Raw genomic sequence first — 12702 nt, 5'->3', positions numbered from 1 at the left:
TAAATATCCAAGCCCACAAAAACACCAGCACAAATGTTTGGGCAAAAATCCAAACAGTACTGAAGAAAGGAAAGTAGAAAAAGATATACTACTCTTGCAGTTCCAGGAAGTCTTCATAGCTGAGAGAGAAGCATAATTTCTAATACTTGTCAGACAGCAAGAAAATCTTTAGATGTGGCTTCCTTTAGATTACATTTCAGGCAGTACATGGAACAAGAATGTCAGATTCTAGATCTAAGTCATCTTGCAGAAATTTCTTTTATTACCTTGAACAGCAGACTAAAAGAAGCATATCATTAACTAAAATCACTTTTTAAATTATTAAAAATTTAGTAGCAAGAAAGCAAATTAAGATTTCGGATCAAAGACAAGAGACAGCCTTACCATCAAAAAAAAAAAAAGATCTGAAGCAAGAAGTTCAAATTCTAGAGAACTGAGTCTCTTAGGACAATTCCTAACCATCTAGCTATAAAAACAGTTTTATTCCCATCTCTGTTTAGACCTACCAAAAAGAAAAAACACTAATTCACAGAAACACTATTTTTTTAGGAGGAACTACGCACATCCTTCATTTGTCAGAGGTCAGTGCTATTTGACTACTCTTGCAAAGGAATATAAATATCAGACTAAGAAAGGACTGCACAGGTCTGGAGAGATACAAGGAAATGGAAAGGATGCAGCTAGAACAGCAGAGGAAATCCCTGTAATGAAGTGCTTTTGAAATAAAGAAAATGAAAAGTAGGTTCAACGGGTTTCTCCCCCCCCAAAAAAAACAACAAAATGAACCAAGCCTAATAGTAACAGGAAAGTTGATGACCATATGTCATCAGACAGCACCGCAGTAAACCTGAGTGATGAGACTGCTGCTGAGCAGGCACGCTCCATGCAAAGGCTGTGTGTAACCTCTATCACTGGAGGTCAGTGCAGTTTCACTGATGGGGGAAAGGGAAGATGGAGCAAAACTGACTAATCCATTTCCTGTTCACTCTAGCACACTCCCAAATATTTTATGTTTTTGACTGATGATTGGCAACCCAGCAAAACAGTCTTATTACTATTACTGTTGTTCTAGGAATTCATAAAAAAAAAAAAAGCATAAGGAGACCTTCAACTCATCACCCTCACATTTGACAAAGAGCACTCAAGCCTCACTTACTTCCCGTCCTTTTTTTCCCCTCTTTTTTATTTCCTTTTCCCTTCATTTATGACCCTGCAAGACAGGGGAAAGTGAAAAAGCAGAAAAATAAAATACAGTAGAAAAGCATAAGAGTAAGAAAAAGTGTTACAAATTTGCCCCCCACCCTCCAATAAAGCAGTAGAAACTGAAAATACATGATTCTGGCACAAGTTTATGCTACTGGAACCAAAAGGACTGGAAGTGAAGATTTCTCTCCTGCATGGATCTAGAACATGGCCTTTTTCTAACATTGCTGTCTGCTAATTCCTTTTGATGGAATGGGAAAAGGAAATCATCCTTGTGTTATGCAACTGCTTGTAAAGAACATCTGTACTTAAAGTCTGTACAGATGGACAGACACACATACAGGTTGATAGCTATCCTTAGCCAATCATTAGCGTTGACACATTATCATACAGAAGAATGAAATGAATAAAGTTGCTAAGAGGACTTGACAATTTACTCAGTTACATATATATTTTTTTAGATGTGAGATAAGTACCTATCTACGAAACACTAACTATAGTGATTCAGAGCAGTGGAACTTGAATGCTAACTACAAACACATACGTATTTTTTCTCCAATTAAGTTTCAGGGTGCCAACTTGGGCATTTAAAAGCAGGAATGTTGAAGAACACCAGAATATATTTTCCAAGTGCTTTTCTAAAGTTTCAAAAGATGAAGGTGTTTTTAACCTGCTAGTTATATGCAGAAACATGACTAATACAGCACACAGTGGTCATATATTTGCAAGTACAAGATCGGCTGCATGCTCAACAATACGTGCAAAAGATGGTTGGGAGAACGCAAATAACTTTTTGGGGGTGAAGGCACTCATGAATGGGGTTAGTTTGAACATGTGGAAGAAGGGGTCCAGCCATCTATCACAAGGGAAACAAATACCTCAATAATGGCACTTCACTTTTAACATGACAATAGAATCAGTATTTATGCATTATTTCTTGTTAGGAGACCATGAAAAAAAAGAACAATAGAAGCAATTTGAAGTAGCTTATGAACAAGAAGAAATCCCTTTTTCATGCTTTTTGATATAATGTCAATATTATCAATATTGCTACCCACTTAACTTGTATGGTGATATTGCATCTCACTGCCTGTATTCAGTATTGATATCAAGTTTCTAAAGTCATTAACTGGAGAAAGGATGGTCATCTGAATTTTCCTTTTCTGAGGTTAACAAACCACCGTTGGTTCTTTGAGTTCTGTGACAACTCATGATAATGTCAATTACACAATGCATTCCTGTCTTGAAAGTTAATGTTACTGTGAGCATGATTTCCTAAAGCAAATTGCACTTGCTAGTACAAATGAAAAGCCCCTTCCTGTGAGGGTCACCAGAGACGCACTTTGTACAGTGGGCAGCTTGCATAGAACTTAACAATTGATTTTGCACTAGTCTTCAGCATACAGTGACTTTCACTGTCCTCCCCAAAAGGTGCCAACAGGTACGAAGTAGAGAATGAATTTAAAAAGCAAGGACTTTTTGCATTTACTCTTAGTAATATTTTCAAATTCACTTGTGAAACTTAAGACATCTGATTTCCATTAGAAAATAATGAAACCTGGTAGTTTTAAAATAAGGTCTCTAACAATGATTAGTTGTCATGATTTCCACGTGCCCCGTGAGTAGGAAGTTGCATTTTGTATACAGTAGTGCAGATGCAGGTAATTTAATACTTCAACACTTAAGTGACACATACACCTTGACATGTCAGGTGAACCTGTTGAAACAAGTGTAAAACCATCCACATTTGAGGTGGGAAGCCATCAGCTAGGAACTGGACCGAGTGCTAATTTATACTGTGCTAAACGGTATTACAAATTCTTATTTGTAAAACTTAGACATGTTTAATGGTCCCCGTAGTTAATTTTATATTGGTATGTAAAGAAATACCTAGCTTAATATATTGAACAGAACTATAACACATATATACACAGTTTGTAAGTAGCACAGTAATATTCTGAAGAGTAATAGGTGCACGGTATAGCACCCAACATGACAGATGGCTTTTCAAGGAAAACGAAAAGATGACAGTAAAATATGGAGCAGAGAGCAAAATAAGAGCATTACCTGGAACCTCTTTTCAGCGGCAGGTAAGAAAGAGAAAAGGATTAGTTATACAAGCCTGTATGAAAGCTAAGTGTCAGTGAATTATTCATAGAAAGAATTATTATTATTAACCTTCAAATTTGTTTACTTCTTTCTAAACATGGGAATTATAAATTCATAGGCAGTGTAGATCTATTATGAGTACACATAACTCCAATTTATTTAAATGGGAATTATGAACAGGTACTGGCATGAGAATATAATTCTAGTAATAGTTCCTTCTGTAAACAGAAAAAGAAAGCAGAAATAGACCCCAAAAGATGTCCTTCCTGTAGTGAGGGGTCCAAAACTGAACACAGTATTTGAGGTGTGGCCTCACCAGAGCTGAGTACAGAGGAACAATCACTTCCCTAGTCCTGCTGGGAATTTACAATACAATCCAGGATGCTGTTGGCCTTCTTGGCCACCTGAGCACACTGCTGGCTCATATTCAGCCGGCTATCGACCACTACCCATTTTTGCATGCATTCTTCATATACAAAAAAAGACCAGAAGACAAAAAATAAAAATTGGAAGCAATTTTGCCACAACGCCTGGTTTTGAATTGCACGTGGGAATAGATGCAGAGCATCTAAAGAAATTTCAGAAGATGTATAATACACAGGGATCTTCCCATACAAGAGATCTTAGCCCATGTACTGAGTAATAACACCTATTAAGAACACATGATAGGAATAACTATGAGAGAGAAATGCTTTCAAAGGTTTTAGTTGCTTGCCAATCTGTAGTACAGTAAATTTGTTTTGAAAAATTAAACTGGAATTCTCTGTTGGCACAGCTGTTCCTATATAAGGTATATTAATCATAGTATCCTCCCATTAACAGTGACAAATAGTGAACACTTCAGGGACTATGAGAGCAGACTAAGAATGCAGTGATATCCTCCAGATTAATTTCCCAAGCTCCAGAGGTTTGCAGTTCAGGGAGCAGTTGAGCCAGAAGTGTTTTCAGAATTAACCATCCATGATGGATTTTTCTTCTGAGCAATTTAACCAGCATAAAAACATACTAGAACGGAACGTTAAGTAAAGGACAGAGATGGTTTTCTGACTTATTTTGCGATGTTGAATATCCATAAGGCTATTATATAACTTTATACATACACTAGGCATCTTTCCACATAAAAATGCATCTTCTAATATTCATTCAGCAAATATAAATAATTCGAATTACAGACATATATAATTGCTGCCTCAAAGCCCACACAATTCTGTGCATTTGATAAAAGTTAAAACAAGTATTCCCATGTCAGGGATATATTATGATAATTCTATTTCATGAGGGAATGATATATCATTACTAAAGAAAAAGGAATTGACATTGGTTTTGCCCACCTGGTGATGTGTTTTTGTATTTTTGATACACTAAATGGCCTAAAAATCTGATTTTTATATGCCATACCACTACTTACAACTAGGACATTACATAAAAGGTGAGATGGTGAGATCACTTTAACTCCTCTTAAAAATCAAACTAATTCTACTGAATCAATTTTTGGTAGCTTGTGGTATCATTTATGACTCAGAATTCAGGCTATGGTCCTGAAGTACAGGACCTGGCCACACAGATGTGCTTTTGTAAGAAGCAGGAGACTGGGGAGATTTCAGGTATACATCTTCCTTTAGCATTCTATTGTTTGACTTAACTAATTTAATACCCTGGATACTAAAAATCAGTCATAGCACTCCTTCCTGCAGCCTTCCTTCTATACAGAGGGAACTTCACTATTCACAAGAGTTTATGATTTCACTTCAGCTATCAGAAATCTCAAAACGAGGTGCAACAATCCTAACTACTAACTACACTTTTGGTATTAGAGATCAATTACCTGGTAGCATTTACCCTTACCCCCACAGAGAATTAAACTTTTCCTACACTCAACAGTAAGAAAAAAATAATTCAGATACTTTCTAAGAAGTACTTGAAAGACATTCTCAGAAGCACATGCTACAGTGGCATATACCTGTGTTTCTAAGAATACTAGGACCTAAATAGTGCTATCACAAGGAAAGAATCTCTCCTAATGTAAGGCAGTCATTATAACAAGTCTACATGTAACGTGGAACGTCCCTGCCCACATTCTAAGCAGTATACCCAAACATCCTGTAAATAAACACAGAAGAAACACATACTGTATGGCTTATACAGAAACACTGACTTCACAGTTACACATTTTTAAAGGCCTACAAATAGAAATAAGTTGATACAGGTTGCTAATTTTGTTATGGAGATGGACAGGTTGACTTTCTTGATTATGTCAAGTTGTCTACAGAAGATTATGCATAGATTAACACCTACTGTCACCACAGGTGTGTGATTTCATTTTGGAAACAAGGCCCACAGAGGTATGGAGAGGTGTTCTTCTCTCTATACCAGCATAGGTCCGAGCATTCTTTCAGCTCAGTCTAGAGTTCTGAGGAAAGGTGTCCTGCAGCCTAAAGATTCATTATTGTGTTATAAATGTAAGAGCATGTTTTTGACTACACATAATGCTATGTGGATGTAGGAGCTCAGATCCTTAAGTACTACAGGAGCATTGACACAATGCTGCAGAGGCAAGCTAACACCACCTCTCTTCTCCCTGAAGCTTTATTAGCTTCAACACAGTGGTGCAGACTTGGGGATACCTCTTGTATAGCTATTTCAGGCATCTCTGCAACTTGTATCCTTCGGTTCTTATTCCTTCTTGGACCTCTACAACACTGTTATATAGTCAAAAAGAAGTTCACAGGAAAGTAGTTGAGCTCCAGAGTACTGAAGAAGAAAGGACGAGATTTGATGACCTCCTCCCAATTATTCTATCTTACCTACTCAGACTGGGCTCTCTTTGTCCCTTATAACTCTTCTAACCAGAAAGACAAAAAGTTTTCTAACTTTTTCTATTTAATAGAAAGTGTGAAAGCTGTCATTTCTGTTTCAAAGTATAAGTATTTCTGTTTCGAAGTATAAGTAACTTGGAAAAATAAAGTTATTAAAATGTGTTTGATCCTGCACTTTGTGTAAATGAACTTACCTCACTACCCCCTGCCTTCATAGGAAGCAAAAGGGAAAGGAAATAAAGTAAAATAAAAATTAGCATTTATGAAAATAAACCTACTAAAAGATTTACCAATCTTAAACAATGTTAACTTCATACGTTAAAATGCATGCAGTTAACACACTGTTTCTGTTCTTCACAGAAAGTTCTTATTCCCTCCATTTGAAGTTTTAGGACCCAAAACTTTTGAACACAGAAGGCAACTGAATCCTTTCATCAACTTTGACACAATTTGAATTGGAGCCTAGTTACCTTACTACAGAATTAATTTTCTTTAATATTCTATTTGAAAATGAAAACCACAACTCCCATCAGTTTCAAGAAATTTGTTGAATGAAATACAAGAGTTTCCTTAAAAAAAAAAAATAAATGATCACAGCTTCCAAAGGAAAGAGTATATATATAAATCCAAAATATTTATACCATGCCCATTTTTCCTTTTGTATTTCATAGAATCAAAGAATTTCCATACCAAATGTGTCCAATTAATCAACAGAAAGACAATCTTCACTTTAAACACAAGACTGGGAAACACAGCTTTATACATGTATGCATGCATTCTTTCCATACTGCAGGGAAAAGATGACACTAAAATCCCCACAAACAACAGACTCAATGAGGGCACCACAGATCTTTCAGCTTCACTGAGGAAAGTAGGCACACACTAACTTCACATTCTTGCAATAAGTTTCTGATCTGCTACTTCTTTATACCCTTCCTCCTAGTTAAACTGTGTTGTGTTTTCCTCGCTTCTCTCTTTAGTACAAGTGTTCCTTAATCACTTTATTTCACATCTACTTTATCTGCTGGTCTAATTCTACTCTGTTCCCCAACATCTCCTCTCTTCTAAAGCATATGCCACTGAACCAGGAAATACAACTAACTCCAACTCATGCAAAGAAATCAACTTCATTTTTGAAGGCTCATGAATAGAAACTGCAGAACCACTGTGGACAGAATTTTTCCAAAAAAAAAAAAAAAAAAGGAAGAAGTTATCTGGAGACAGAAACCATGCACAGAGCAATTAGACAAATTGACAAATTTATCAAATTAGTTTGTTGGAAAAAAACAATTGTAAGCTGTCTTACAATATGCGGTTGTGTGGGTTCATATCTATAGTGACACCACTAGCTTTTTGTTGGTGCGTAAAAAGTTTCAAAAACAGTAGATTATTAAAGAGCAGCAAATATCTCAAGAAACTCCCCAAACATAGTAAAATACATACATCATTTGGAGTCTCTTGTTCTCTCTGAATAAGAGGTACAGCCTAGTCCTTAATCATGACAACTGATAAGCATTTTTTTCCTATAAAATATTTCCACTCTTTTTATGTATCATTTTTAGATGTGTATGCACATCAATATAATTATATTTTCCTGTTAATCATCTTTTTGGATTGCTTTCTTGGCTAGAACTGTAATTTAGCAGTTACCTTTCATCTAAGGTTGGCTCCTTTTGTTGCAGATGAGGCTTAATTCCAAACATTGGTCTAATGTTTGTTGATAAGGCTTTGATGGTATAATTAATTTCATTTTCCCTTGTCACATCGCTGTCATAACCTAAAACAAAAAATCGAAGTACGTAGTATCAAAACAAAATAAGATACAAAAAAAGGAATCATAATTTGTGCAGCTTTCAGTGAAGTACTGGACTACAAGAACAACTATAATATATCAATAACAAATGCACAAACAAGAGAAAGTAGCTGGGAATCATGAATATTCGTAATTAGAACTTTCTAAGAAATAAAACTCCCTAAAACATCCTTGGGGAAAGAACTATTAACAAAGATTCAAGGGACATTCAAAGCTACTCTGTTTCTGCTTGCTTGCCATTAACTCAGGGTCGCGCCAAAGCATCTTGCTACATGACACCTGCTCTTAAATTCTGGAAGATTTAGCACCAGGCTGTCCTCTACTTCAGGATCCATTCGTGAGGCTCTATCAAATAGTGTCCAAATCTAAACTGCTATAAATTTACTTTTCTATATAGATTTTTCAAAGTTAAATACAATAAAAACATTTTTCATTTTAAGAATGTCAAGAGACTTTTTATGCACTCTGTCTCAAATAGTTCATTATCATTTTCTTCACAACAGTTTATCAGTCTTTTCCTCAAAGAGAAGTTTCACTTAGTGTATTTACAGTGTCTTCACTATTTAAGATTACAGTAATTACATAAAATTGCTAATTAATTAAGTTTTATATAAGTAATAAACAGTTTTCTTGAAACAGCGTAATCCAGCCAATTTTATCAATTATTACTGACCTCCATCTTCTTCAGAATCTAGATCAGACTCTTCACTGTCACATTGCCTGGTATCCCGATGTCCTTCCATCTCATAAGTCCACAGCATTAAAGAGGTGTCTGCTCCTCCAACAGTGACCAACAAACTGTCATCATAGGTCCAACGAACATTTGTTACATGGGTACTGTGAGCAACATATCTCTTAAATTTTCCAAACTTTCCCTAAGAGAGAAGAAAGGGCACTGATCAAAAATTAACCAATCTTCTTGATAAAACAAAACTGAGTTGCAAGTACACCACTGTCCAGTAACACAGTCTTAACTTTTTTTAGTTTATGCTTTATCTATTTTGCATTTGTATGTATCCCATGATGTACTGAGTTCCTCTTCTATAGAAAAGCTACTAAGTATAACCAAGTTTCTACACCAAGCATGCAAGAATTTGTTTTGTAAAAAGAATCCAGCAATAAACACTGCATCGTGTTTCCAAGGAGAGAATATAATCTAGCAGATTAAGACTAAAACGCACAGGGAATATACTATATAATATATTATATAATACTTATACTGTCCTTTGCACATTTGCCACTGTCAGTGACAGGACACTATGCGAGCTGTCTCTTTAGTCTGACCTGGAATGGTCATTCTCAGTAATAATTTACAGTTTAATGCACTGCAAATTTGTAATATTGAATGCCTTCCTTCAGTCATAAGGACAAAAGTTTAAAAGTACTATTTAGTTCTTAATGATCAATTTGTACACTTTTACAAATAGTTTGGAAAGGCAGCTTTATTAACCAATCTTCAACATGCACAGCTGAGGACTACTTACTTTAGCAGGGTATCGAAATAGCTTCACAAATCCAAAATCATCTCCTGTGGCTAATACTTTACTATCACTAGTGAGGCATGAAGCAGTTACATCTGTGACTTCACCAATTATTGGCCAGATTCCTTCACAGCAAGAGCCCAGAACGCTTGTCCATGACGCCCAGCCAATCTTCTCTACCTAAAAAAACAACCTGTTTGAGTCAGAGCATGCTTCTTCCTGTGCAGTTTCCTTCTGTATCTGATTTCAAGAAAAAATACTTGCACTGAAAAATATGCCATCTAAAAGATAATTTAATATTAACTGCTAATTTTCTTCAGGATTTCATGTGAGAGCCATAACTTTATTTCTACTAACTTTCACAATCACTAGACACATATAAAACGTACCTGTCCTTTCAGACTAGAGAAAACAAGTTACATTTTTCAATGCTGCTTTTTAATCTCATCGAAACTATTATTTTGAAAATTATTCATTTTCACTCTCTACCCTCTAATAATGCTCTATGTCTGAGAAAACAAACAAATATTATAGCTGTATGCACTATAATATATAGTGCATACTACATAATATATAGTGCATACTACACTTGCCCATGTATGTTATGCATACTATGCTACATTGTTATATAAAGACAGACATGAGATCTTCCAAAGCAAGGTTAAGGGCTAAGTAATCTGCAGTAGGTTTTCTGAGGTGTTTAGGTAACAGAAGAAGCACACAAAAGTCCAGTGAGATTTTCACACGAGCATGTCAGACACATGTATATTTCCCAAGAGAAGTGACAAATGCAACACCCCCTATGTAATTTCTCATTCCAATCACATTACCTAATTGAACAGACTGTGAAAAAGGGCAACGGACAGCAAATACTTCAATAAAAGTTTTTTTCAATAGAACAGTTGTGGTTTTATACATCATTCTCCCTTATGTGGCATAGACTGCTGCATCAAAATTCCAAGTTGCAAACAAGGTAAGAAGACATTCTATTTCCTCACCTCCAAAGTAGGAATTGTCTGTTTTTTTCCACGAGGAGCTTCAAAAAACAGCTGCTCTTTAGCACCAGTGTTAACTTGCAAGAGCTTCCCTATAAAATAAATTACATATTGTACATTAATGTTCATTAGAACATTCCATTTATATATATTATAATTATATTTATATGTATATATCTAATATCATTACACAATTATTTGTTTCTGTTCCTAAACTGGATGCATAAAAGACTGGAACTAGTAGAATGGTCTTCTGAAGATCTGAGTCAGTCCACCCCTTATACGCATGGCCATTCTGAAAACTGCACTAATACATCACTTTATCCAATACTTTATGGTTATCCCATCAGATGGCAGACAAGACGAATTGTGTATAATACAGAGCTCATTTGTGACAAATGGCTGACTATTATGCATGTGCTTCATGGGCTTGAGGAACACACATGCTGCTTGGCCAGCCAATGGCTGTTTCTAAGCAGCTGACTTCTGCTGGCCCTTATACTTCTTTTCTGAGGGAAATTCTCAGCAATGTTCCTGTCTTCCTTCTGTTTTCACAAATCTCAAAAGATGCTAACTTCTACCACTTTTCCAAATTAATTTTAAATTGGACAGTTACAAAGGTTATGTGGTGGAATAGGAGCATGGACTAAGAGACTATACACTTGCACTGTTATGTTTCTGTATGAAATGGAGCTGAAATTCGTACTTAAATTAATACTATATTAAGATCCAGGAATAAAGTAAAAACAATAGTCTTTATGTCATTTTGGACAATATTCAAGAACACATATTCCTGAGCTACATATATGTTTTGCAGTGCACTATTCAAGAGGCAAAGTCGAACAATACATACAGAAGATGTAATAAATAAATAAATTCTTTAGAGATAATCTGTATTACTTCAAGTTGCACAACTTCTAAATAGTAGTAAAAATAGTGGTTTTGTATTTATTCACATCCTTTCTCTTCATAAACTGAAGAATCAAATCTATCAGTGACATAAATTCATGCTGTTGATGCTATTTACCATTTTAGTCTGTATATAATCCACTTTCCAGGACATTTTTACAATTCAGATGAATGCTACTTACCTCTTATGTCCCAGTCCATGTGCGTTATGTAACTGGAAGCACCCTTGCATATTCCTACTCGTTTACTGCTCATTACATTGTAAATATCTACAAAGTTGTCACAGGATGCCACAGCTAAGTACTTTCCAGCCCCTAAAACACATCAGTAGAAACATAAGAAATAAGAAACTTAACTGGTCTGAATATTAAAAACAAGTGCTTTCTGGAATTCAGCTATATTCACCTCAGATTTCTTTCAAGTAAATTTGCTGACTTATATATCATTCCCAAGAGACTAATGTTGGTATCACAATCAAAATTTCAGTATAAAGTATATAACCATTACATTAGTACATCTTTAAACAATAAACTATTGGATGAAATTTTAAACATTTCTTGCACTCAAAGAGAGGAAAGGCTGAAGTAACCAGAAGGCAATATTGCATAAGAACTTGTATCTGTTATTTCCATCAAATTTTACCTACAGAATAATATTTTCACTGAAACAGTATTAATAGTTTAGGTCATAAATTTCAGTGCCTAAATATGAGCTGTACTGTGTGAAAAAAAAAAAAAAAAAAAAAAAAAAACGGCTTCACTGGGATTGTTAAGGGAGGAAAAAGGGCTAGGGAAGGAGAAAATTGCACCACAATTTTCCAACATATCAGTTTCAAGCCCCTTGATTAGCTAAAAGTAACTTAAGTGTAGAGCCAAATTTACACAGCTTAAAGTAGAATTCTTTTTTCAGTCCCTAGGGAGGCTGCTGGATGCTCATGATTTAAAATCTGACTGTTGCATTTAGGAGGTTCCTATGAGCAAACCTGTTCCATTAATCTCATCCTTAAATGATAATGCTTTTGTCAAAACATTAACATTAGTTGTCCTTACTTTTATTTGTTACACGTAAAAGAGTACTGTAGATCTCTACTTCCTTTAAAGGTTATAAAGCTTGTTTGAAGAATTTGTACATCAAAATCCCCATTTGAAGTCACTTACCAGGAGAAAAACGGATCTCTGAAATAACATCTTTCCTGTGCTGGAAGGAGACAAGATCCTCCAGGGTATCTGCATTAACTATTAAAAAACTTCCATCGTTGAGACCAACAGCTAATGCTTTTCCATCAGGAGAAAAGCAGCAACATCTACCTCCTGTGGTGAACACAGACATGTCATTCAGGTATGTGAATAATCCCTCTTTTTATTTTTCCAGTAATA

The 12702-nt window shown here is 35.4% G+C and overlaps 1 protein-coding gene across 5 annotated transcripts in view; it reads right to left on the bottom strand.

Moving 5' to 3' along the window:
- EML5 (EMAP like 5) overlaps positions 1 to 12702 on the bottom strand; it is a 123703-nt gene that overhangs the window by 29458 nt on the left and 81543 nt on the right. For 3 of the 5 annotated variants that reach the window (XR_005265953.2, XM_038179393.2, XM_038179392.2), the window contains 6 exons: positions 12484 to 12636; positions 11509 to 11640; positions 10421 to 10509; positions 9426 to 9602; positions 8615 to 8816; positions 7779 to 7905 (listed from right to left, as the gene is read on the bottom strand). Coding sequence is in view for 4 of the 5 variants with exons in the window: in XM_038179393.2 (XP_038035321.1) it covers positions 7779 to 7905; positions 8615 to 8816; positions 9426 to 9602; positions 10421 to 10509; positions 11509 to 11640; positions 12484 to 12636 (880 nt within the window). In the remaining variant the exon portion in view is untranslated. Of the gene's footprint in view, positions 1 to 6322; positions 6338 to 7778; positions 7906 to 8614; positions 8817 to 9425; positions 9603 to 10420; positions 10510 to 11508; positions 11641 to 12483; positions 12637 to 12702 lie in introns of all 5 variants that reach the window. The other 2 variants (XM_072038373.1, XM_072038372.1) reach the window with 1 other exon arrangement.

Source organism: Anas platyrhynchos, chromosome 5 (genome assembly GCF_047663525.1).
Source record: "Anas platyrhynchos isolate ZD024472 breed Pekin duck chromosome 5, IASCAAS_PekinDuck_T2T, whole genome shotgun sequence".
Classification (NCBI taxonomy): Eukaryota; Metazoa; Chordata; class Aves; order Anseriformes; family Anatidae; genus Anas; species Anas platyrhynchos.
This window is presented reverse-complemented; position numbering and strand designations above follow the sequence as displayed.